Below are 26,870 nucleotides of genomic sequence, written 5' to 3'. Positions count from 1 at the left end.
ATTCTAGCCACTGGAGGGGAAATGCTGGTACCCATCCACCCTCTCAATCTAAAGCATGAGTCCAAACACATTGGCCCAGTTTCTTTTGATCCAATCAGGCCTCAAATACCTGTGCCAATGCTCACCATCACCAAGAGAGCTGTGGAATACTCTCGTTCCTCCTAACCACAAAAATATTCCACTCTGTGCCCATTCACCCCAGAAAAACGACCCAAAAGGGGGTCAGGAAGAAGACTCCGGAGACGAGAAAGTGTGTTACAATAGAGAAAGTGACTGCCACATGGGAAAGGCCCTAATTTGAAATTGAATTACGAGTTGAGGGATTGTTTCTTTTCTTCCTATTTTCTTACTGTCTCTCTCTTACCTCCCCCTCAACTCCAGCTCTCTCCTTCACACCTCTCCCCAAGCCAGGGAAAGAAGAACTCTACCCACAAGGAAAATAAGGCAAAAGAGGAAGCTGAAAGGACCCAAGAGGGCACCCATCCAATGAATCTTGAGCCCAGTGAGCCCAGGGTCCTGTCACCCACTCCCTCCCAAGAACTCACACAATGGGGCAAACCTCCCAGAGGTGGTGGTTCTGACTAGGCCGGGGGCCAAGGTCGGTCTTGCTCTGTAGCTCTGCATTCCACCCCCAAGCCAGTAGGATCCTGAGAAAGGTGCAGGGCCCATCTTGATATGGCTCTACACCTGAGGGGTAATGAACTGGAGTGGCTTGTCGGGGGAAGACAAGCGGAGCACAGCAGACAAGGCTGGAAGAGGAGAGGGCAGAGCGTTGATACAAGCTGTGTGTGAACCAAGGCGACGTCATTCTCCCACCCACCAGAAAAGGCACCGTGGGTCTGGACTGGGGCTGGGTCCAATCTCCCGCAGAGGATGACTGTTTACCAAGGCCCGAGGCGCCAGGGAAACCTTCGGGAAACAGGGTTGTTGGCTTCCCACCCCCCCCCCATGTTTCCAGTTTTGCATTTTAAAAAAAATGGAGTTGGCAGTTGGAAAAGCCTGGAGGGTTTTCACAGCAATTATCCTCGGTGGTATCTATTAGCTGAGAACGGCTACTTTTTTTTTCTCAAAAAGAAAACAATATGCCACTGTTTGAACACCAAAAAGGTCGGGACTGCTTGCTCCCAGGAGAGGTTCCTGAGGTTCAAGAGCATGGTCGGAATTCCTCAAGAGGGCCCTACCTGGCTGCAGGGAAGGGCTGAGTGGCTCTGACTGTGGTTGGGCCAGAAGCCCTTGACCAAGTTGCATGGAACTTGCCCTCTTGAAGAACTCGCCTCGTTCCTCCCTCCTACAGCCGTAAAAGGCAAGTCTGTGCCTGTGCACATCCCATGGCAAGGATGCAGCGCCTCCTCACCCACCCAGTTCCCAATCCCTAAACAACAAGATCCAGACAAGGGCCCTCAACTGTCCTTAGGCTCGGTGGAACATCTGTCCCAGCAGAGTCCTTCTCAATCCCAGGAAAGGGACTTACCTTACTCTGCTTTCTGTCCAGATAGAACTGGTGTTGGCTAATGGCCATAGCCCAGATGGACTTGATTAATGCTGGACACGCGTACCACGTATGCACTGCGATGCCACTGTGTCCAAACGTCCTCCTTGTCACTGAAGCCCTGGGAAAGCAAGAGTCAGAAGGTCCGACCATGTTGATGATGAGGGAATCCATTGATGAGCAACAGCTTTTACTGAGAACCCACTGGGTCCTAAAAGCCCTGGCCTAAGGGTGACAGATGAGAGTGCATGCGTGTGAGTGTGTGCTTAGGGAAACTGGCTGGCAAAGGTCCTCTTGTTATTTCTTTAATTAAAATTATATCTAAGGTGTACAACATGATGATTTGATATAAATGTACATAGTGAAATGATTACTACAGTCAAGCTACTGAAACATATCGTCTCCTCAAAGTTACCATTTTTTGTGATAACACCTGAAATCTATTCTCTTAGCCAATTTGCAGAATTCAATACAGTATTATTAACTATAGTCACCATACCGTACATTACAGCTCTAGACTCAGCCTAGATGACTGCAACTTTGTACCTCTGACCAACATCTCCCCATTTCCCCCCCCTCCTCGCCCCTGGTAACTACCATTCTATTCTCTGATTCTATGTATTTGAGTTTTTTAGATTCTACACACAAGCGAGGTCACGCAGTGTTTTTCTTTTTGTGTCTGGCTTATGTCACCTAGCATGCTATCCTCTAGGTTCATCCATATTGTTGCAACTGGCAGGGTCTCCTTCTTTTCTAAGGCTGAATAATATTCCATTGTATATACGTGCCACAATTCCTTTCTCCATTCAACTGCGGACAGACACTGAGGTTGTTTCCATATCTTGGCTACTGTGAATAATGTTCATCTTTTGATTTACTGGCTCCTTAGGGTTCAGAGGTTCAGGATTTGGTCAGGCCTCTGCCTTGTCTGGGATAAGATGGGTCATTTTAGGTCACTGGACGGTCCTTTCTGATCTTCAGCTCCTGGCGCTGGGCCAACACAAACTTCAGAGACAGGAAAAGCCTTTGACAATGTCCCTCATTAAGCAGGCAATGCTGCCTATGGTGAAGGATGAGTGAATTCTCTTCTAATTGCCACAGGCCACAGCGTCTGAGGGAATCAGGACTTCTTATATTACTCTAACTCAATGTTGTTTGAAAGAGTTGGTTATCAATTATCAAATACATTCAGAGGGCAGGCAGAGTATAAAGAATGAAAAGACAGAAGGCAGAAAGAAATGAGCCCAGCCAAGCCCTCCACACTATCCCATCCTGCCATATACATTTATGGAGGAGATATGGTTACATATATGCATGGAGCAGAGAGAGGCAATCAGACTTCAAAAATGAAAGAGGAAACACTGGTCCCAACATAATTCACCATATTAATGGAATTGGGGGGAAAAAGGGTTAGGTGATCATGTTCTCAGTGAGGCTATTTATAGGACAGGTGGATTACTTTGCAAGTGAAATCTGAGAACATGTTTTTACATGCACACGTGTATAAGGCAAGGTGATGGGACTGTGGGTGGCGTCTGGGGTATCTGATGCGAACGTAGGAAGAAAAATGTGTGTTCCCCAGATTAAGATATCTAATTTAGAAGACACTTGGGTAGTCAGGACTTGTGAATAATCACTTTTTTTTCCCAAGGGAAATTTTCCCTTGAAGAAAATTTAAAGTCACTCCCGTCACCTTCCCTTGGGGGCTGAAGATTTAACGGGAGGTCTTCTTCAAACCCACTTTTAAGGAGAAATTCAAATCTGGTGGTTAGTTAATGCTACTGATTCGAGGCAGGGTATTCCTCCCCTTAGTTAAAACAAAAGTTAAAAGAAAACGCCAGCTCATGAAAGAGCATACAGTTGAAAATAATGCAAGAGGAGCTGGCGAGAGAGTGAGAGGGAAACCCCTACGAGTCTTAGCAGATTTAAAAAAGAAGCTGTGATCTGAACTCCCACTTTGGCTTCCATAGCAATGGCTGCTCCTGGGAGTAAATACCATTTTTTCTTGAAATACATTTTAGTGAAAGTAGTGTACCAGGCTAGGTGCTTGTACTTTTCACGTAAGGCGAGTGAGGAAGGGTTAAGAGGCTTGTCAGGTCTAGGGCGTTCTAGACACCCACGGGAGCACCTGAATCAGATACACTGAGAGTTTTTCTCCTGACTCATTATTAATTTATCTTTTCTCCGCATCTTTCCCTCCAGGCTCTTCCCACCCCACCAGCTCTTCTATTTTGACTAAACTTTAGAAACTGAGTATTTGCCAAAACCTAGAGAAGTGTAGAAACAGCACCAGGTATTGAGTTAGGATGCATTCACAGGAGAACAAATCCCACAGCATCTTCTGTGATCCAACCTGTGCCCATGGACTCAGGAAGCACCCTCTGCCCTGGGTGATTCCTTGTCCTCGCCATGTCCCATGGATGACATCTTTAGGACATGGTTCTCTCCCACACTTGCCATCTGATTATTTTGGTTCTGACGCCCTTCCTGGTTTGGGGGAGTTGGCTGACCCCTGAATCACCCCAACATACAGTCAACTAGATTTGTCTTCCCTGCTCCACATAAACAAGGCAACAGCAACAGGATGACACATTTAACTTAAGGAGCACTTACTGCTGTGTGAGGCAGACACCCGGGCTTAGAGCTTTGGCTCTGCCACCCGACTAAGCAGCTAATCGGAAGCGATTCCCTTTGCTTGCCTCTGTGTGTATTTGGACAAGTTGTCTTTCAAGTGGACGTCAACTTGGGTTTCCACCTCTGACATCAGTGAAGACACCTCCCTGGCCTCTCCTGGCCTCTATACTCCCTTCTTGCCTCTGGGCAAACAGAGGGCTATTTTCCTCCAGGGTACATGATCCTGCTCTGTGCTTAGGCTGCCTCGGGCTCCTCCACTTTCCTCTTCTCTCTTCTGCCCACTTGAGCTGATGGACATCTTTATCCTTGAGGGCCCTACCTTGAGCTTTAAATCCTCCTCAGCCTACAAAGGTCAGCTCAGATCTCTCCTGCTCAGAAAGCCTCTCCTGAGCAGCCTAGCTTCCAGTGACCTTCAGATTTATGGCCTGTGCCATCTGGCACTTGGTCCCCACTGCCTTGTGTATACATAGTAGTAAAGTGTGAGAGCTCTGGAGCCAGGCTCCCTGGGTTCGAATCCTGCCTCTACCACTTACTAGCCATTTGTAACCTAGAGCAAGTTACTTCGTTTCTCGGTGCCTCAGTTTCTCACCGGGAGAACAAGAAGACCAGTGGTACCTATTTCTTAGAGTTACAGAGAGCACCCAGGTGTGTAGAGCGGTACCAGCACATATGAACACTCAGTAAACATCACACCCCTTTTGCCTGTCTCCCTAGCTGTGTGGGAAGTTCTTCAAGGGCAGTGGACCCTGTTTTGGAGCCCGAACATAGAAGCTACTCAACAAATAAAAGATTGATCACTCTCGTTTAATAGGCTAAAAGTCCATGTAATAGCAACATATGAGGCTTAGACGCTTTCCTATACCCCTGGGCCTTGGGAAAAGGAAGGGAATTCAGTGTTACATCACAGAGAGGGCAACAGACCCAGAGAGAACACACACACACACACACACACACATACACACCCACACCTACACCCATTCTAGGATTTGTCCAAGGTGCCTCTGTGTGTTATCACAATTCCCAACAGAGCACAGGCATGGAAAGGCTATCTAGTGCTTATGCTCCAGCCCCTCAGATTCTCCAATGTCCAGTTTTCATTCTGTCAAGCATCCCCTTTCCGCCTCTGACCTATGGTGGCAACATTTATTTCGCTCTTTTTACAGATAAGTTTTCCTTCCTCTCACGCTCTTCAGACTCTGGTCTGATATGGTTCGCCTGGAAGAGCAACAATTCCTTCTCAGCTGGAATATTATTCTCAGCATCTCTCTCTTCTCCACTCAGCCAGCACAAATGGATTCCTGCTCAGCAGAGGCAGGGTCTCCGGACTGGGAGCCCCTTTGCGGGACCCTGAGAAAGGCTGGACCGGTCGTTAATCTACTAATGCTGCCATGTTCGCCTCCAGCGACAGAGACCTGGAATCCCTAACATGTTCTCCACTTGTTTGTCGTGTAGGAAACTGTGGGGCATGGGGCAAGCTCTTCCCCTCCACGGGAGAGGCTGTTCCATGCAGATTACACAGCGGGCCAAGCAGCGCGTCAGCCCCACTAGGTTATCAGAGGCTGCAGGAACAGAGACTACTGCACAAGCCTCAGCACTCTGACGGGGGCGGGGGCGGGAGTGGGGGCTGTCTCCCTGGGAGGCACAGCAGCTTGTTTTGAGAGCTCAGAAGCCATGTGTGAGGGGAGCCGGTGCCAAGCCCTCTTTCCTAGGCCAGGGCTGGGGTATCAATGACACATAAAAGCCATGTTCGCTTCTCTAGAGAGTCTGATCTTTTTACTGTCTTCCCAGGGCAACCTGCTTGTAAACTCATTTTTGGACCCATTGAAAGCCATTTCTCCTTAGGTGTCAGGCCTGTTTTTATGAAACTTTGCTGCTAGTTTCTGGCCTGCCTGTAACTCTAGGACTGCTGGCAGACAAAGAGAGGAAAAGCCGCGGGTACGTACGCACTGCCCCCGAGAACCTTCCACGCAGGGCTCGCTGCATTCCAGACGGGGACCCTATTGTTTGGCATCTGACTTGGAGAGCATTGATTTTTGCATTAACGCTCCCTGGGAAGCAATGAGAGGTGGAGAGAGAAAGAATCGGATTTCTTTCAATCCGCCCACAGTGCTAACACCTGAAAATTACAGCTCCCGGAATCAATTTAGCACAACTGCTCAGGGTACAGAATGCTTTTGGTGCTGGCTGTCCTGCCTGAAACATTCTGAGAAGCTCTGACAAGCCATCTTTCACACACTTTTCTGGCAAAAACTGCCTAGAAGAACTCAGACCACTGCCCTGTTGAATTTGGCGGTGGTTATGAAATGCTACAAATCTCTAAAATGTAACGATAACTCCACACATATGAACCATCAACACTTGTAGCCAGATGAGAAGATCAGGGAATCGCTAATTTCACACACATATGCACACTTGAACCCACCACATTTATCAACACACTTAGTACAAAACAAAGCTTTTCCTGGCTGATTTAACTGTTTTCCACCATCAACCATCCTCTGCCCCTCCCCCTAGAATGACCATGAACAATGACAGCACAAAAATAGTAATATAAATAATATGCCGAGCCAGCCATGCACTCCCAGAAGAAAAGGATTTTTCCAGCTTACCTGCGTGGGTCATGAACTTCCACGGAAAACTTCTTTTCTCTGAAATACAGGTTTTCCAACTGTCTCCACTGGAAGATCTACACAGAAAACAATGCAGTTGAAACTCAGAAGGGGTTGGTTCACGCTGTGGTGCTCTCTTTGCTGCTGAATTTCTACGGCGGGCAGTTTCCTTATCAAAGCGGAGCCCAGGGACGGCTGTTTGTGCCTCCGCCTCCTCCGCTTCTTGCTTGACACACACACACACACACACACACACACACGCACACGCACGCACGCCGCCGCTCTCCAGTTCAAAACCCAGCACCGTGGGTGTGGATTTTCCTGCAGGTTTCTTAACGGGAACAAAACAAGTTCTTTTTAAGTTGTTCTCCTCTGCTTTGCCTTTGTTGGGTTCTCCAGGACAGTTCCCAGCGCTGCAGACTTTTCCCTCCAAGGGGAGGAGGGGAGCGGGGAGAGAGCGGCGGCCGGGCGCGCGCAGTGGGCAGGGGCGCGGGGAGCGAGGCGCTCTCAGAGGCAGCAGTAGCCATCTGCGCTCCTGCCGAACCAGCTTCCTCCCTCCGGTGCTGAAATGGGAAGGCGGTCAAATTCCCAGCCTCCCATCGGGACTCCACTTCCTGCCCACTAATGTGTAAGAGCTCCCACTCGCCCCGGCCAGTCCGGATGGCCAGGAAGCCTCTCTGCGCAGGGCGGGGGCTGCAACCACTTTCTTTGGGGGCTGGCGACTCAAGGCAACAATATGAGGCTGTCAAGCGCCAGCTTCTTTCTGCGGCACAAAGAAAATCCAAGAGGCTCGCTGCCATCGGGGAGCGTGAGGAGGGGAATGAAGGCGGTTCTGAAAAGGGGCGGGTAAAAAGTGCCCCCAGCTGCCCGATGGGCCCCTCCGGCCCCGGTGGTCGTCCCTCCTTCGGACGGGGAACCCTTAACTCAGAGGCTGCCTGCCCTGTCTGGGAGTAATTAGGGCCGCAGCGTTGCTCTGCGAGGGGGCTTCCTTTCATCGGATGAAAAAGAAAGTTACTTAACCCTCTGGGAAATGTCAAAACAGGTTAAAGTTATGCGCGCACACAATTATATTTATATTTAGACATTTATATTTGATGCATACGGCAGCCCCTTCTAGATACTTAGAAGTTGAGCTTATTTTGCCCCAAGAAGAGGAAAGCAGAATCCCGTTCTTCTCCTTCATCCCAAGAGTGGCCGCTCCTCCCTGGGGTCCTCCCTGTCTTTGCCTACTGCTTTGAGGCACGTGCTCTTTAGGGTCTCATCCTAGACCCAGAGTCCCCTCATCTGGGACACCTGACCCTCTCTGACCTGCTTACATTTTCTCCTCCTTAGAGATGGGACTGCGATTTCCCTGGGTCCCATCAACCCCGCCCTGGAAGGCCCAGGGCACTGCTTAGTCAGGGCTTGGCCAAAAGACTCCACCCCTTCGTCAAACTGGGCTGCAATAAAAGCTGCGTCTAGAATGGCTGCATCCTTTTCTCTTCACAACCTGCCCTGCAGAATTGTACCATGATTTCGCCTGCATAACAGGAGGAGGACATCGATTCTCTTATTACACGCCACCTCTTTGTCCACAGCGCAAAGAACGTTTCATTCTGAAGCCCAAGGAAAGTTGTGCTTCTTTCTCCTTTCAGGTCAGGTGCAGGCGAATGGAGAGACATTTTAAGGAAAGCGACTGACTCAAAGCCCTAACTGGCTCAGACAGCCCTGTGTCAGCTCACAGATGAAATGCCACCTGAGTCGTCTATGACTCAAGTCACAGGTCTGAGTCTTACGCTCTTGTCTGATGCTACGCTAAATCCCTCAATGAGACACCCAGAGTTCTCTCTGACCCCCCGTGTTAATATTTATGGACATTCCCCTGAACTTAGCCACAGACACAAAAGCACCAGAACTAACAGATCCCCCACACTGACCCCAGGATTGGGAGTAAACAGAACTAAGTGGCCAGGCACACAGGCTCCGGAGTCTGACTGCATCCATTTGAATCCAGGCTCCCCTACATCCAAGTTGTCTGACCTTACGCAAGGGAGAGCATTTCGTTAGGCCTCAGTTTTCCCATCTGCAAAATGGGAATAATGCCCCTCGAAGGCAGAAGCACCAGATCCTCCATGCGGTATGGCACAAAGTAAGTGCTCAATGAGCTTAGAGCTCAGGGTGATTCCTAATTGTTCCTGCTTCTCCCGAAACCTGGCAGATAAAAGAGGATAACTCCAGAGCAACCAGAATTATTCTTTTCTTTTTATTTATTTATTTATTTATTTTTGAGGAAGATTAGCCCTGAACTAACACCTGCCACCAATCCTCCTCTTTTTGCTGAGGAAGACTGGCCCTGAGCTAACATCCGTGCCCATCTTCCTCTACTTTATATGTGGGACACCTACCACAGCATGGCTTGACAATTGGTGCCATGTCCGCACCTGGGATCCAGGCCGGCAAACCCTGGGCCGCTGAAGCAGAACGTGCACACTTAACTGCTGTGCCACCGGGCCGGCTCTATTCTTTTCTTAACTGTCTTAACTCAAGCCTTGATGCTGGGGTGTCAGAAGATATAATATGATTATTGCCATGCTGGAAATCTTGAAGGAAGGGTACAGAATTATTCCCCGGCCCCCTCGCCCTTCCCTTTCCGCCAAAGAAAGGGGTGGCTGGTCGATGGCTGTTCCTTGAAGGGCCATCAGCCCCTGTGCTGCACCCAGCTTGGCCAGGACGGCTTCATGGCTGTGTGATCTGCAGGCCCCATGCTCAGAAGGGACCCATGCTTGGTTAAAGCTCTGTTGTTTCCTTCTTGAATTTCTCAGTAAGTCGGAAGCTAGGGGTCCTGCATTTGCATTTTGCACCAGCCCCGCAAACTGTGTCACTGGTCCTGTCTCTGGTCCTGGCTGGTGCTCATGCTGCGGACACTGTCCTGGGCTGGGCACCTAACAGGGAGAACCCGCTCAGGGAGCTTTCTCCTCTCGCTCAGGAGGAAACGAAGCAAACCTGGGGTGGGCATGCTGTGAACACCTCACCTGGAGCCCCTCCTGCCTGGTGAAGAACCACACAGCCAATGCTCAGAGGCCTTGGTTCCCTGGCAACTCCTCCCTCCCCCACTCCTTGCAAAGCTGAAGGCAAGCTGAGCCTTCCTGGAAATGCTCCCCCCACCCCATGCTGCCTGGTGTGGAGAGCCTCGCTTCTGCCATGGGGCCCAAACAAAACCATCTGGGCTCTGCGGCGGCCCCTCGATCCACCGCCACCACCACCCGCGCTACCGCTACCCAGACTCCTGCTGTGGGCACTGAACCCCGGCAGCCTGGCTCCCTGCATCTCCCGAGGATGAGGTACTGTCTGTAGACATTTTCTAACAGGGGTCAGAGCAGTGGCTTTCCCTCATGTCTGCTCTAAGCAGGGATTTTATTTTTTTTTTTGCAAATGAAACATTAGGAATGGAGGGTGGGAGTGAGGCAAATGAATGGACAGTTTCAAGACAGGGTTGCATTGGGACACTAGCAGGAAGTGCTCATGTGGGGACCTTTGCCTGGTGGGATGGGGGGGTTGGGGAGCAGGGTATGAAGGCAGCTGGATGCCCTCATGCACCATTTCTGTGGCTGTGCCGCACAGCTTAAAGGCCCTGCCTGCTACAGCCTCCACTCTGAGGCTGGCCGAGTAAAAACAAACAAAGAGAAGACACTTGACCTTGACCCCCCATTTTAAACAGGGTATGCTGTGCTCTGACTCTGCTGGTTTGGGGGCAGCCCCTGATCATCTGTGTCACTCCAGGAGAGCCACCCTGGCTCATCACAACCCTGTCACCAGGTAAAGACGTCACCCCGCTTTGGGACTCCACATAAAGACACATCAGACACATACAATGACCATTATGATTGCACCAGTTCCCTTAGGATTTTGTATAACTCCTCCTACAGCCAAGTATGCCCCAGGAGCTAATTAAAAGCTAAAATACATGATTCTATCAATAATCAAAGGATTAATTAATGCCTATTAAATCAAGGCCTTGCTAATACACTTCATTTGGGCATCTTTAAAAAGCTCTGCAAACATCTCTTCTTTGATCTTCTGGCATCCCTGGAGAAGAGTGAGGGGGAAATTCTCTACTTGGGGAAAACGAGGCCCAGAGAAATTAACTGCCTAAGGCCACACAGCAAGTCAGTGAAGAAACCAGAAATAGGAGTCAAGGACACCTGGCCCATTACTCTACCCTCTATGTTCCTTTCCACATGGGTCCACCAATTAGGGGGAACAGCTCTTACTCACTAATGGCTGGTTAACTTCACGAGTGGAATGATTTTGATAAATGAGCAACAATGTGACTGTAAGTGGGAAGTATAAAACCAAATCTTTTTAGGCCTATATAATGGCTCTCCTTTCCTTATACGCTGTAAATGATGACAAGTATTACTACTTTCTCTTCTTAGAGACCTGGATTCCTCTGGTTTTCCACACAGAGATGCCTCAGTATTCAGTAGCTTTCAATCAGGGACCAACAAATAACAGGAGTCATGATTAAAAACAGCCTTAATAAGTTGGGCTTGCCCTAAAAACAGAAACTCAGAAAACCATCCAGAAGTGGCTTCATTGAGATGGTGTCTGTTACTGTCATTGGGACCATAGCTGGGACTAGATATGCATTCATAGTTTCTGATGCAGACTTTCGATTCCCAAGTGATCACGGGTCCTCCACTTCCCCTTTCGGGGCCTCCATGTCCTAATGTATAAAACAGGTGATGGGAAACGTTTATCCTCAGAGAGGGAACAAGAGTGGCTAAGAAATATGGCCTCTGAGCCCTGTGTGCACCATAAACACTTAATGAGCTGGACCTGGTTAGTGGATCTTATTAGCTGGTCTGCTGGATTCCCACATCCTGCGTGTGGCTGAAGGTCAGGGCAGAAAAGGGCGAACATCCCCCCCCACCCCACCCCTGGCCCTGTTCTTTCTGAAGGCACAGCAGGGACAGACTGAAGCGGCCTTGACTCCATGAGACTTCCTCCCCGGCAAGTGTTTACTGAGCACTGGGACAGAACGGGGGATGGCAGACGAGCCCTGGGAATGCTGTGGAAATAAAGCCTTGCGAGGAAGCTCACTCTAGTGCCTCTGATTCTTGCCCAGGACTTTGGGGAGCCTTGTCTTCCTCCTGTCCCCAAGGCTGACTCACCAAGCCTCTTAATGACCTCTCTCTGAGCAACTTCCTGCTTCTTCTGGAGAGGCCATTATACAGAATTCCAGCACCATCTGGTCCAGCCTCCTCCTTCCGCAGATAAAGCAAGTCCAGCGGAGAGAGGCTAAGGGACGGGCAGAGGTTAAATAAGTAACTGATGTTGGGACTACTCTTGTGACTTCTGTCCTGGGCTCTTTCTAATGCACCAGGAAGGCCTCACGATGAGAGAGAAAAAAATTGTTTCAAGCTGATGGCTAAGTAATGATCACTTCTTCAAAGGTCCTGGCAGTCGCATGCCTTCCAAACGCCAGCAAGGAGTTCTTTTATAACTAGAATTAGACTCATGGCCAGCAATACTCCCTGAGCTCAGAATGAAACAGACAAACTAAAGAACGAACTCCCTTCTTTCATTTCTGTTCTGTTCACTTTCTAGAAGCAGGGCTGTCACTCCGTAACCTCTAGGTGTATTTATCCCTCCAGCAAATAAAAATGAGTTGCCACACATCTGCAGGGCTACAGGACAACAGAAGGAGTCGCTGAAGCCCAACCTGACGGAGTTTAATGAAAATGGGAGCACACCACAGAAAACTCCAAACCCATGCACTCAGAGAATTCGATGAGGGGAGCCCTGATGAGGTTCTGCTACGATGGGAGAAGCAAGTCTAGGGAACAAGAGAAGCAGGTATGTTTTCAGTGAGTGGACACTATTCGTCAGAGGTTTTTCCAATCAGTTGCTTAGCGTTCAATATATTTCGCTTCAGGCTTAAAGAAGAGAGAACCACTCAAGTAGTGGTGTCTACTTTGAATGGACCTGTGCTAATAGAGAATAGGAAGGACATGATGCTTAAATGCATGTTTCTGTTTGTAAGAAGCTGACAACCTAGTTGGGCAGATGAGACATACACAAAGTAGATTGGATTCAGGATATACTAATTAACTTCCTGACGGAGCTTAAAATCATCTATAGTTTCCGTAGCAGGCTTTTAAAACCCTACAGAGGCACCACATCAACTTAAGAAGATATGTCTCATGCTTCTATCTCAGACAGTCGATATTCATGACCACCGCTCATTCTCCATCGTCTTGGTTCATCATTTTTCGGGGCGCGAACTCTGGTTTGGAAGTCAAAAGGCCTCAGTTATTGTCCTGACTTTGGGAATCCCTCTACATCTCCGCTTCCGTTTCTGTGAGAGGAGGGGCGGTGTGTGGGCATTCCGACATCCTCTGCACGGGCTGAAGGTCAGCATTGTAAATCCAGGGAATGTCACACTGCTACTCTTCGGAATTTAAAAATAAAGTAGCTCGCTTTAAACATTTCCTACTGAGGGAAGACAATCCAGAACAGGATTGATTAAAAGCATGGTTTCAAAGACATATTGTTTACCACTTTCTGGATGTGCATCCCTGTCAATTTAGTTTCTTTGTGCAATTAGTTTTCTCATCTTTAGAAAATTACTACTAGCAACGGTTTTCTCGTAGGGCTGTTGTATTAACGAGTTAATACATATAAAGTGCTTAAAATGGTGCCTAGTACATAGTTAGCACTCAATAAATAGTAGCTATTATGTTCTTTCCTTGCCATCATTTACATGTCAGTAGTATTGTTAAAGTACAAAATAAAGTTCTAAATACTTCGAACACCTAACAACCCAAAGTATAGGTTTGTGTAATTTTTTTAAAAGATGGCTAATATGGTACTGTGGCATTTTTTAAAATGTTTTCTGTTAATTAGATTTTTCACAATGCAAGCATAAGCCTAACCGGAGTTGTCGTTCCTTCCATTGAAGCTGCTGTTTGCTGGATTCTCTTTGGGCTCCTCGGTTCTCATCTGGCTGATTCCCAAGTCCACTGCAATTCTGACCAGGGTCTGTTTTGACCATTTTCCTGCTATGACTTCTAATCTCAAAACATTCACCCTGGGAAGAAAGTACCTTATTGTAATACGGCTCAGTATGACACGGAATGGGAACCAAATCGGGCCCTCCAAAACAGGAAAACTATGTTCGTAGATAATTCACTTCCAAAGTGAGTATGAGTATAGCATTCCTTAGCTGCACTGAAAGAGAACTCGCTAGCATCTGTTTTGTTCTGAGAGGGCCTCATACCCAGCAACGAAAACAATGGGAATTTCTCTGCATAGCCAGACACAACAGAATCGAGACGTTCTTTAACTGCGTACTCCTCACCGTCAGACCACACGAGCTCCAAATTGACTTGGTTAATTCAGTGACAGAGGCCCAGAGCACCAGGCCTTGACCCTTTCAGGGATGGCCTCTCTTTAACCCATCAAAAACCTTTTAGCTTCCTTTGCCTTATGAGTCATTACAGGGGAAAGAGAGAAAGAGGGTCAACGAGTACTTAACAGGCCCATACAGAAACAGGCGGGTTTATTTCTCCCCACTGGATGAGATTTCCTTTTATTTTTCTCCCTGGAGGGGGCCTCTCTCTCTCTGATTTTTGTGCGTACTTCCGCTTTTCTTGCAGAAAGATGCATCATAAAGCTTTGGAACATGTATAAACTTTAAAGAGAAGCTGAAAGTGTTTTACTTTTCTTATCCTTGGCCTCCTGATGTAATTTCTTCCCTCCTCAGAGACTGCCTCTGGGGGATGTATGAGGATTAGCGTTCGAATGGAGACGCCAGCCAGTGATCTCCTATCTGGGTCTACCTTTGGTTTTTCCAGCAACGAGCACTGTGGCCCAGTGATGGGTGGCTTAACCTCTCTGTGCTCTAGGCTTTCCTTTAAAAAAACTTCAAGGCCAGTCACACCTGCCATGACTTCTGTCAGTGGGATGCTTCAAAGAAGGAATTAGTCTGGGGGAAAAATTACGGTGGGCCATTTCCCGTGCAACGGCAAAAACATCTCTTTTTGGATTGCTGTTAAGGTTTTTGTTTTGACTACTTCAGAGGGCAGACTTTGGGCAAAACCTGTGTTTTTCTATTTTTTTTTTTTTTTTTAGCAGGGAGGTTGGCACTTGTCAGTCCTCTTATGCCTGGTGGCTCTGTCCAGAGGTGAGGGATCAAAATAAGTTCCCTGATTTCCCTGGGGGTGGCCATGCGACTTCACAGAAGATGGGGAATGAGATGGAGAAGAATGGGCTGGCAACCGGCTCTATGTGGAAACAAAGGTATTTACTCATAACTAAAATCCTGCTTCATCATGCTAAAAAAAGAAAAAGAGAAAGTGACAAAACTCTACCCTAGGGTGGTCTGTGTGAACAAAGATGAAACAAGTTAGTAAGCCAGCCAGGGCTCTTCGGGAAGAACTATTGAACAGGAGTTCATGTGCACTTTAAGACCCCTAGCGTTTTAAGAGGCGGCCCGTCCTGCTGGGGAGGGTGAGGGCTTGCACACCTTGGTTTCTGCGGGTACCAGGACGGACGCAGACGGCCTGCTGCCCAGAGCTCAGGTGTGAGCGCCAGTCTTTCTGGTTAAAAAGTGTCTCAGGGAGCAGCCGAGCGGGCACCGGGCCAGGGGCTGGCGGCTTGCTTTGCAAGTCAGACAGCTGCGGAGAACACTTGCGGTCTTGCTGGCTGCCCCACAGTGGTGGCTGCAGCCAGCAGAGGCGGGGAGGAGGGGTCTGCCCCACTTCTGCTGGAGGGTCCAACCCCCCAGCTGGACTGGAGGTGACGGGGCTGGGATGCAGCTGCCATCTCTGCAGCTGGGGCTCTGGTGGACTTTGGTGATTTCTCTCTCTAGATTCTCTTGCTGGAGCAATTCTGTATCTGCTGCACAATTTTTCCTTCCCAGAAGGAAGAGAGATGAGAGAATGTTTTCTAGAAGTGAGGACTTCCACTCTAGAATTTCTGTCTTTCCAGGAGGGCTGCTCCCATTTACAGCTCTGCGTTTGTTCCTTTCTCCCTGCATTCTCAAGGGGGCAGGTCAATTTGGGGAACTGTGAATTTAGGGGGAGGAGGGGCAAGAGCAGAGGAGGAAATGGATACTTCCACTCAGCAGCCTGCCCTAAACCGCCTTCTTTTCACAGGGCTGTCCCCAGACCCCCAACTTCCCAGCCCCAATCTGGCTTAGTTCTTCCAGATATTCACATACGCCCCTCTGACAAAGCAATTCTCATCCTGTGTTGCAATCGTCTTTTTTACTCAAATATCTCCCTACCAGACTATAAGCTCCTCCAAGGTACTTTCCTGGCACCTAGCACCATGCCTGGAACATATTAGGCACTCAATAATTGTTGAGTGAGTGAATGAATGAAAGAAGAGCTTTATGAGGTAGGCATTATGGCAACTGAAGTTCAGAGAGGTTAAGTCACTTTCTCAAAGTCACACAGATGATAAATGGCGGGAGCTGGTATTTGAACCATTATCTGTCTGCTCAAAATTGAGGCCAATTCTCCGATATGAGGAACCCCCAGCAGTTGAACCAAGACATCTTGTTAAAAATACATTTACAAACTGCAAGGGAGATGGCAATAGGGAAGTGGCAGTGAGGGCCAGCCCGAGAGAACCACAGCCCTTCCTCCTTCGGGGGCTCTGTCTGAACTAAACTGGATTCCAAAGTCAACGGGGGAGTCTCCGGTCTGCAGGAGCTCAGGGGCTCAAGCTGGAATCCTAGTCCCGACCTGGAGCGGCTCTTCACAACTCATTCTGCCTAGAAACAGCCTCAGTCCTGGAGTCTCGTTGACAGGCATGACTGGGGGCAGGCTGGCCCCTCCGTGCAGAGTCCCCTAGCCTCAGGGGCTGGGAGTGAGAGCGGGTGAGACGCTGACACCTTTCAGGCTGTGCTCCGCTTTGATGTTAAACAGGTTCACACTTCCAGAAAGGTGAGTTCAGCCTGGGTTTCCCCTTTGAATCATGCTCATTAAACAAAAAATTCTCACCGAGCTCCCTCAGTATTACCTGGCTCAGCAGAAATAAGCTGTTAAGATCTCCCAAGACTAAGCGAGGTTACTGGGCTCAACTGGCAGGCTTTCCCAGCCTCGCGTTTCCTGCTTCCAAGAAAGGAAAGGCGTCCAGATGAACCAGAATTGTTCAATGGTCTGCAGGACTCCAGCAATTTGCTCTTGATCTCTAGTTACTATTAGCTGTTTGGCTACTTTTGGTCCAAGAGATGAAAAATAAAATCGAGGGACAGTCCAGACGGACTGGTAGGGAACCTCTTATGTTTTTCATTTTTTCATTGACAAATCTAAGCTGTAAAAACTCTCATCTTCCCTCCTCCCTTCCCCTCCCTTCCAAATATTTGTCCTTTTACATGGAGCTCTCTCAAACCCTTCCTTATGGGAGCTAGACTATTTATCCTTCTATCTATGAGGTCACTGCTCACATGCACATCTCGAGATGTCCTCGAAACTAGCGGTGGGTCACAACAAGCTACTGGATATTCTGCTCTGACTGCTTTTATTCACTGAACTATTTATATTTATTTATTAAACCATGTGTCAGGCCCTGTGCTAGGCAGAGGGCAGAGAGTAGTGAAACGAACAGACAAAAATCTCTGTACATTTTTGCAAGGAAAGAGGTAAGCTAATAAATAAGAAAACTACACAGTAAGGAAGCCAGAGGATAATAGGTTCCAAGGACAAACATAAAGGAGGATACAGGTCAGGGGCTGCCACTGTTCAAAAGGTGGTCGGGGAAGGCTTCATTGAAATGACATCTGAGTCAGTATCAGAAGGAAACTGAGGGCACAGCCAGGCTGCTGTGTGAGGGGATACAGCAGGTGCAGAGACCCAAGGCACTGTGCCTGTGTGTGTGTTTGCTATGTGAATGCAGCAAATGCTGAAGGCAACATCTGAGCATGATGGAGTATTAGCCATAAAAAGGGATGGAGTTCTGATTCACGCTATAACGTGGAGGAACCTTGAAAACATCATTCTCAGTGAAACAGGCCAGACACAAAAGGCACAGATTCTATGATTCCATTTATATGAAACGTCTGCAAGGGGCAAATCCAGGCAGACAGAAAAGTAGATGTGTGGGTACCTAGGGCTTGAGGGGTTGGGGAGAAGTGGGGAGTGGCCAGGAGCACCCTTGTGGCCTTTCCACTGTTTTGACTGGTAAATCCTAGTCCAGATGCACCATGGATCACGAGATGCTCTTTGGTTAAGACTGAATGAAACTAATTCCTTCAAAGGAGCCCCTAAGTCCCCAGTGATGACCCTTCTCCCTAAGAAGCCCCCCTCCTAGCCCCTTTAGGATGGTTGGCCTAGCAGGGGCCTCCTCTGGGACCTGCTGCGGGGGTCTCTACAGATGACAACTGTCCTCTCCTAGCCTCACAGCTTTGGGCTGTCATGGCCGAGGTGCCTCAGGGGGATGATCTCTGCTACTGTGTGACCCCGCAGTCTTTCAGTGTCGGCTGGTGAGAAATCTGGCCAGTGACCAGTTTTATATGGTTCTTCAAACCCTACAGCTACAAGCATCAACTCAATGATGTATTTAAAGATACACACGTGAGTGCATTCCCGCAGAGGAAATTCACTCAGCTCTGACTCCTAATGCTTATTACAGGAGGGCTGGGATTCGGTTTCCAGTCAAACAAGAAGCCTGGAAAGACTGACATCCAGAGCTCCTCTGGCTCTTTGCCCTCCCAATAAAAGGCCAGGACAGGAACACTCATCACCAGGAGGCTGGGTCCAGTCCAGGCGTGGGGAGCCCATGGACCACATTCGATGCCCATATATGCTTTCTAAAATGATAATAAGGATCGGTGAGGAGACTTGCAAAACCCTGTGTAGCACCAGAAACACCTGTTGGAGATGCCAGAAAGACCTGGGTGTTTGGATAGTCTATGATTTCCCTGGCCAGGGCCCTCTGGAGTCTACCCAGTTGCTGGCTCAGCATGGGACTGTCATAAATTATGCTATCTGTGGATAATGACACCACTGCACAGCCAGAGCTGCAGGATGTGAAAATGGACGTCCTGGCTGAGACTTTAAATTGATCAATCTCATTACAGTGAGTGGCGAGCAGACCACCCAGGAGAGGCAAAAAAAAAAAAAAAGGCCAAAAGCCAGTTCAACAGGTCACCATGCTGGTTCAAGAGGCCACCATGTGGCTTGGTTTGCCTGTGGCAGCCCTGGTTTATTTGACAGGGTGGTGTAATTATTAACCAGTGGCTTACTTTCACTCTCAAAAGTGCCCTGGTTTGGATATTAAAACCCTACGGTCACAAAAATATGAATACTGTATGATTCCACTTCAGATGAAGGTCATAAAGGAGTGAAATTCACAGAAAAAAAGTAGAATGGTGGCGGCCTGGGCTGTGGTTTAATGGGGACGGAGTTTCAGTGTTGCACAATGAAAAAGTTCTGGAGATTGGTTGCACAGCAACGTGACCATACTCAATACTACTGAACAGGAGACTGAAAAAAGGTTCCAATGGTAAATTTTATGTTATATGTATTTTATCACAGTTAAAAATTTACAACCTTATGGTTTAGATGTCTCTAAAACCCCTCACCCCCAGTTGGAGTATACAATGTTTAGGAAGGGGGGGCCAGCACCATGGCCTAGTGGTTAACTTCAGCATGCTCCACTTTGGTGGCCCGGGGCCAGTTCCTGGGTGCAGACCTACACGACTCATTGGCAGCCGTGCTGTGATGGTGACCCATATACAAAATAGAGGAAGATTGGCACAGATGTTAGCTCAGGGTGAATCTTCCTCAAAAAAACTCCAAAAAACCACTTTAGGGGTTGGCCTCATGGCCTAGTGGTTAAGTTTGGTGCACTCCACTTCGGTAGCCTGGGTTTATGGGTTTGGATCCCAGGCGTGGACCTAGACCACTCATCAGCCATGCTGTGGCGGTGACCCACATGCAAAATAGAGGGAGACTGGCAACAGATGTTAGCTCAGGGACAATCTTCCTAAGCAAAAAAATAAGCAAAAATAAAAAATAAATAAAAATTAAAAAAAAAAGTTTAGGAAGGTGGAAACTGAGGGAGAATTTTAGAAGGAGAGAGGTGTGCTGTGAGCTTCCCCACCCAGAGAGGGAAGGGAGAGGATGCCTTCTTCTGCTAAGCTAGGGTCACCTGGAGAGCTTGACAGGTGTCTCCCAAAGTTAAGGGACACCCAAGACGGCCACATGACTCCTGCTCAAGAAATCTAAACCATGAGAAGTGGGCTGGCTTGCTACTGTCAGATGAGCTGAAGGAGGGGTGGAGCCCAGCTGGGAGAGGAGAGAAGAATGAACTTTAAATCAGCTTTGGAGCTTTGGTTGTGATAAAGGCCTGGACACTAATTTCTTAATAAATTTTATTTTGCTACGTAAAGTGACCATGTGACTCTGTATTACCTGGGAGTGGTCCGAGAAGTCATGAGCCTGCCTGCATTTTTATCAAGGGAAGAACACATTTAAAAGAACGGTGGGAGATCAAAGAAATTTGCCTTTTGAGTCCTAGGTGGTCAATGTTCTCGTCAGAGTAGCAAAGTCTTTGGGTTTTAAGGCAGAAAACCCAAATCTGTTCATAAGTTACTACCGGTGTGGGGTTCCTTCTGGAGTGGGCGAGGCTATTGGACAGTTGTCTGCAGAGGTCTGGGATCCAACAATAGCGTATGGTTTTGATTTGCTTCTTCAGATTGCATCCACGGTCAACGGGGCCCCCTGAGTAGTGGGAATCTGTTTCCTTGAGCTATTTAGAAGCTGGTCAGTCTCAAGGGGGCTGCTGGCCTGTCTGGCTGGGTGTTCATTTGCATGCTATAAATACCGAGCATTGTGTTTGAGCCTACTATCCTCACAGTCAACGTGGCTGTTTCTGTGGCCTTCCTAGTGCAGTCCCAAGTGCCTGCTCAGGGAGGCAGGACAAGAAGTCAAGAGCAGGCCTTGCTGTGGGACGTGGGTGAGCCCGGGAGACCTCCCCCCAACAGAAGAGACAGATGCGTCAGCAAGTGGAGGAGAGTGACTTCAGTCATCTAGGTGGATCTAGCTTGGGCTTTGGCTGAACTGGAGAACAATCTGAGACAGATAGGGGTCTTCTATCTACTTAGAAAGTGGCATTTTCTCCCTCCGCTACCTTCTTCTGGGAAAATGCTGATTTTCATCCTTTCTTTTATTAATTACTCCTTTCTGGCTCTACAAGGAGCTTGCCCCCTCCTTCCTTCCTCTCGTTTCTAGTCTCAAGTTTCTGTCAACCTCAAGATTCCTGATTGTCTATTATCAACCACCTTATCATTGGGGAAACTGAGGCCCAGGGAGGTGACTCATCTTGCAGAACTGGAGCTAGAACTGAGATGTCTTGACTAGCAGGCCAGATATCTTGGGTGTCTGAGGCCAGATATCTTGGGTGTCTGAGGCCGGGGCAGGAATGTCACACCCAAACGGTGATGGGAGGCCTGCAGATGAACACAACCAGGAAGCCAGGGCCCATTTGGGTGGGATCTTCAGAGCACAGTGTACCCTCCTCCAGCAGATATCTCCAAGCATGTCACCCCGGGAGAGATTCGGACCTGCCTCTCCTCAAGGGATAACTCCATCCCTCTCCACCTGCACTTCTGCAGGGAAATTACTCTCATTTAGCTGCTCTCTACGGATTCTCCACCTGGATGGGGTAACGCTTTGATTTTCTGCTCATAGACATCAGCTTCCTCAAAAGTAACAGTCTGACACCAGCACAGGTACCATGCGGACAGTTTCAACAGGAATACAAGTTGGTGGCCTTGGAGGTTTGCCTGACTCAGGACCAGGCTCCGAAACGGCCTCCACAGGAAACTGTGGGAACCAAGGGACCCCAGGTTCCCAGATTCAAAGACCAAGAAAAAGTGAATCCTCTTAACAAAGAGACGCTGTTTGCTCTTCATCGTGAAGCCACCTCTCGTGTTCAGTATAAAAGAAACTGTAACGCTATTCGCTCTGTCGAGGGCAACAGCTCTTTTATCTTGGGGAACAGGGAACTCTTTCAGATGTAAACATATTCAAGATGGAGAAAATCAGGCTATTTCTTGTGTTTGAGAGTCTCCACAGATATAGAAAGAGAGGCACAGAGAGTTTAAAGAAGTTAGCGAACCTTTTTGGAATATACTAGAAGTCAGTTAATAGCACCAAAATTCCTCTTTGGTTGAGATTTTGAGATTTGCTCTGGGCCTTTGAGTGGGTATGGAGGCCACTGAACATCTTTTTTTTTGAAGGGGTAACTTCTCTAAGAAGGTACTGGATTTTAACTCAGACTAAAATATCTTCACAACAACAGAACCACGCAGTGGGATCACATAGAAGGTTCCTTGCTACCTGTGTGTAGAGCAGTGGTCCTCAAAACACAGTCTTATCCAAATCACTTTGAGGGCTTTGTGAAAACACAGATCACCGAGTCCCATCCTCTGAGTTTCTGAGTCCATAAGTCTCAGGTGGGGACTCAGAGTTTGTATGTCCAACATGTTCCCAGGCGATGTAGATGCTGCTGGCCCAAGGGCCACACTTTGAGAACCACTGCTGTAAGAGCTACTGGGCTGCCTGACCAGCCTCTCCCTTCAGGACTGAAGGACTTACTCTCTTTCCAGGAGTCATCCTCGCTGTAGAGAGCCACCTTGCTCAAGGGCATGACCCGTTCCCTGAGGGTCACCTGTATCTAAAAATTGGTTGATGCTGGGGATAAAGCTCAGCCCCCAGCCTCCGGGCAACAGCTCTGATGGCTCCTCCAGCTTCAGAGCTTTGCCCAAGACGGCATCATAACTCAGCTTCTCTCTCTACCTGGTGCTGCTCCTCTTCCCCATTGGCGTTAACCCCCAAGGACTTCCCGACACACTTCGTGCATATGAACCCATCTCCGACTCTGCTTCCCAAGGAGCCTGACGTGCAACACTCTCAGAAGGAGAGAGTCACTTAAACATCACCTCCTTGGAGAGGCCACTCCTGGCCATCCACCGCCCCTCCACTCTTCCTTATTCTGATTGGTTGTCTTCGTAGAATTCAATACTCTGACACCATACATTAGAGATTCATTTAATGTTATCGCTTGACTGCCCCCCCCACGAGACTGTAAGCTCTGTGAGGGCAGGGACCTGTCTCTTCCGTTTGCTGTAACATCTGCAGGGCCTAGAGCAGAGCCTGGCCACCACAGGCATTTGGTAAGTCTCATACGTGCACCACTGTATAGGAGAGGCTTCCATATTCGGCACCCTCCACAGACATTCTAAAGGGCTAATGCAGTGCTTTCAGGGGATTGCAATTCCTGTATAGGATAAAGGATTGGGATTCCCACCCCAAAGAGAGAGAATTCAGCCTTGGCCAACACTGGTGCTTGGAGAAGAGGATGTCTAGCAATGATACTTAGAGAAGGGGATCTTAGTTTTGCTCATTTTCTTTCTTTCTTGGAGAGCTGTTTTAAGATGGCAGACTCTGGTAACTGTCTATGCCCCTCACCCCCAATCCCCATCTCCATAATCCCTCCAGCAGGCCTGATCCTCAGCTGGGAGGCCATCCCCCCTTGATGACCCATGCCCAGGGCTTATCACCCACAGGCACTGAACCCTTCTAGGTCCGCTCAGCAATTAGTGACATCTGAACCACTGCCAGGGGCCAACTGGAGGAGGCCCTTTGATCCAACACCGTGAAAGAGCAGAGGCTGCAAAATGCTAAGAATGCTACATGTACTAAGTGGAGCTGTTCCTCCCCGTCGTGCACAGGATGTGGTCCCCAAAGGAATATAGAGGATGGAATGAGGGAGGCACCCACCCAGGGCCAGCCAAGGCAGAAGGCTCAGCAAGCCGAAAATGAGTCAAGTGCATCCAAACAGGCTGAACAAGAAGTCAGCAGTGCACTTATTGGAGCGCTTATCCCACTGAATAATTTAACAGGCTGACTCCACTGGGAGTCGGTCCACAGTTAATGGAATATTTCCTGTAAATATGATTTTGTCTTCCTGTCTCATCATCTCATACAGTTCAAAAATCTTTACTAGTCTGGGGAGGTGACAGTAATACATCAATTCCCTGAGCCAGTGCCCCCACTTGCGAAATACTCTTAGGAACCATAGGAAGCTCTGCCCGCTGCTGGAGTGGGGACACAGAGCAGACCATTTACTCTGGCTCCTTCTTCTAATGTCTCAGAGGGGACCCCACAGGGCTCCTAATTGTGCATCTAAGTGTACATAAAAGCGCCCCTAATTGCACATCAAATAAATAAGTAAATGCTGTCTGCAGAATATGTAACAAGGACCACACTGCCAGCCTTCCCCGATGGGGAGATTTCATTCAATATGGGCTGCTGAGTGGGCTGCAGCTGTAAACGATGATTTACAGATAGTGAGTGTTCCTTCTAGGGAGCTTTCTGGAGTCACATGTTTCCCACTGTTTGTTCTGTGATGCCGAGAGCCTCAGATACAGCCTGTGGGAGAGCTCTTTATTCTACCTCTCTCGGCGCCCCATTTGGGAAGCATTTTCTGTTGCCATTTATAATGGCTTCTGATGATTAGACGGCTGGTCGCAGGTTTGAAGAGTACAAACTACAGCGATCCGACAGAGAAGGCAGCTCAGCCGGGCACTGGCGGGGAGGTGAGTCTTGAGTGTGGGAGAGCTTACTCTCCCAACGCCTTTGGTGCTGCAAAGAAGGGGACGATTGTCCCAGAGGTCAGAGCTGTGGGACTTTCTCTGGCTTTGATCTAAGGAATGCAAGGTCCTCCTCTAAAAGAGGGAGTCCTATGTGACAGATTTCGGCCAGCCTTATTTATCTCTGCCCCACGTGACCCTGGTTCTGTGAGAGTTAATAAACAATGCCTCTTCCATATAGAGCATTGAATTTTCATTCAAATGTTCTCAGGGCAGCCAGAGGAAAAACTGCAGCTTGTACCAGCAAACCGCCTGAAAGCGATGGGACAGCCAATCCGAGGCATGTCACCACGGATGGTCACTTTTTGCAACTGGCATTTATTCTTTTTCGATGGCTTAGGTCTCTTGGCTTGGCCATAAATGCAAATTAAGACAAAGCCAGAGATTGACTTCAAGTGCCCAAATGCCAATCTGACAATGCTTCGTTATTCCCTGGAGCCCTGTAACTTGGAAAATAAAGGACCTCTTCCTTACACAGCGCTCCTTTCTACACACGCAGACACATGCTAAAATACAGTTTGGTAACTAGGAAAAAATAGGGTAAAGTAATCTTTGCAGCTGCAGGATTTTCTTTTGCCTTGACCCTGTGACCGTCGTCCTTTTTCTCTCACCATTGCTAAACCAAGACAGACATACAGATATTCCCATCCCCATTCTCTGACACCACATTCACAACTGCTCATAAAAACTAGCAAACTACAACCATGGGAAAGAGGAGAAGCGAGTTGAGATAACCAAAAGGGACGTTTCGAAGTGTTATATGGTGTTTTAGTCTGAACAAGAGCACAGGAGGGAAGAGGCAGGCAGAGAGGGAGAGGTAAACATCCCTGGGTGAAGGAGAAAAACAGGATTTACTGGGAGTTGATGGGGGAATTTAATAGCTTATAAAAGATTCCACAACCCATCCTCAGACACCGTTTGGGTTTCTGCCTGATCTTTTTAAAAGAACTCATAGACGCAAGCAGGGGCCAATGATCTGGGGCGTATGGATGTATTGTAGACTGCAATTTTTTTAAGTCCTATTTGCTGATTTTTTTAAGGGCTCTTTGGGGCTATTCTTCTGCACATGTAGTTCTAAAATACTTCTGAAGTTGGCCTTGAGCTTCTGAATATACACAAAAGCCAAAATGCCATCTTCAGTGTCCCCACCTGTCTAGCTGATCCTGACACGTGTTCCCTGAGGGCAAAGGAGCTGGGTTTTTTTCTGACAAACATCAGCAGCGTGCATTTTAGGCTGTGTTCCTGCAAGGTGAGGAGCCCATTTGTTTAGGAGGTCTAGGTAGCAGAGAGGCGCGTGTGGTTAGGAGGAGGTTAAAATGTTCTCTCTACTCTACCTGGGGCACCCTGTGCTTTATCTCCCCTAAGGCCCCCAGGGCTTCAGACTGAGGATCATGCAATTTAGGGTAAACTCTGCAAACAGGATGGCAAACTGCACCCCAACCAGAAAATTTGGGACAAGCTACAGTCCTGCCCATTTCTAGACAGCAATCAGCTACTCCCCGCTTTTTTGGTAAGTCATCTGGAAACACTTGAGTAGATTCTCAAAGGAAGGTAGTAAGCTCCCTGGCTGTGTTAACAGTTTGTTGATGCTGTTAGAACGGTGCATATCAGAGGATGCCTCTAGGCCCTCCAAGGAAAGGGCGCAGGCTCGCCCCTGCCACTGCCCCTACTTGAATGTTGGCTCATAGTATTGCGGTGCCATGTGACCCAGCTGCCGTAACTGGGTCAGAGTGTGAGGGAGGGCCCCTGCCTGGGCTGGAGGTGCAGCTGTTGCTGCAGAAGGCCTCCAGGTGCACAGAACTGGGCACCACTCCCGGTTTCCTGAGCATCGCTGGGGGCCCACTGTAGTGGCGCTCTGCCTGGCCCATGAGCAATAGGGTGTGGTGCCTCCTGGAGGCCCGTCCCTCACACGGGGGCTGGCAAGGCCTTGAGCCTGGTGCCTTGGGACACCCAAGCTCTCTGTGTGCAGAGGCAGGGCCAGACACACCTGCTGAGCCTGGCTGACCCTCCCCAAGTCTGTGTTCGGAAAGGAAGCATAGATAGCTGTGGTGGTGGTCCCCAACTCCAGCCGCAAAGTTCAGCAGCTGAGTGAGATGGGGGTGAGTGGGACTGGGGGAGACTGGGGCATCTATCCATTCAAACAGTTTCCTTTGAGTTTCTGATTTTCAACTGAGGTTAAGAATCACTGGCCTGGAGCCCTAAAGACAGACTTGGGGCACTGTATATACGACCTTGCATTGGTAGCCGTGCCTTGTGGATGCGTCTCTGCAGATTCACAGCTCTGGAGCCAGGGAGCGCTCTCTTTGCCTTCTCAGAGACTCACGGGTGCCTTACTTTTAACAAAGATCGCCTTTTTATGACGGTGATGATGCTGGGTGTGAGAAGAAGGAACAGGCATCCTGCCTGGGTCTTCTCGCAGCTGGGACTTTACCACTATGGCTAATCTCTGGTTTTGCCTTTAGCTCCCATCCTAGGTGGTAGCAGAGAT

The 26,870-nt window shown here is 48.6% G+C and overlaps 1 protein-coding gene across 29 annotated transcripts in view; it reads right to left on the bottom strand.

The window, feature by feature from the left end:
* Positions 1-26,870, bottom strand: part of FRMD4A (FERM domain containing 4A) — a 589,108-nt gene that overhangs the window by 61,489 nt on the left and 500,749 nt on the right. For all 29 annotated transcript variants that reach the window (XM_070255327.1, XM_070255323.1, XM_070255306.1 and 26 more), the window contains 2 exons: positions 6,733-6,809; positions 1,472-1,610 (listed from right to left, as the gene is read on the bottom strand). In XM_070255327.1, the coding sequence (XP_070111428.1) occupies positions 1,472-1,610; positions 6,733-6,809 (216 nt within the window). The remainder of the gene's footprint in view (positions 1-1,471; positions 1,611-6,732; positions 6,810-26,870) is intronic.

The sequence above is a fragment of the Equus caballus genome, chromosome 29 (assembly GCF_041296265.1).
Source record: "Equus caballus isolate H_3958 breed thoroughbred chromosome 29, TB-T2T, whole genome shotgun sequence".
In the NCBI taxonomy this organism is placed as follows: Eukaryota; Metazoa; Chordata; class Mammalia; order Perissodactyla; family Equidae; genus Equus; species Equus caballus.
Note: the sequence above shows the minus strand (reverse complement) of the source record. Positions and strands in the feature narration are given on the sequence as shown.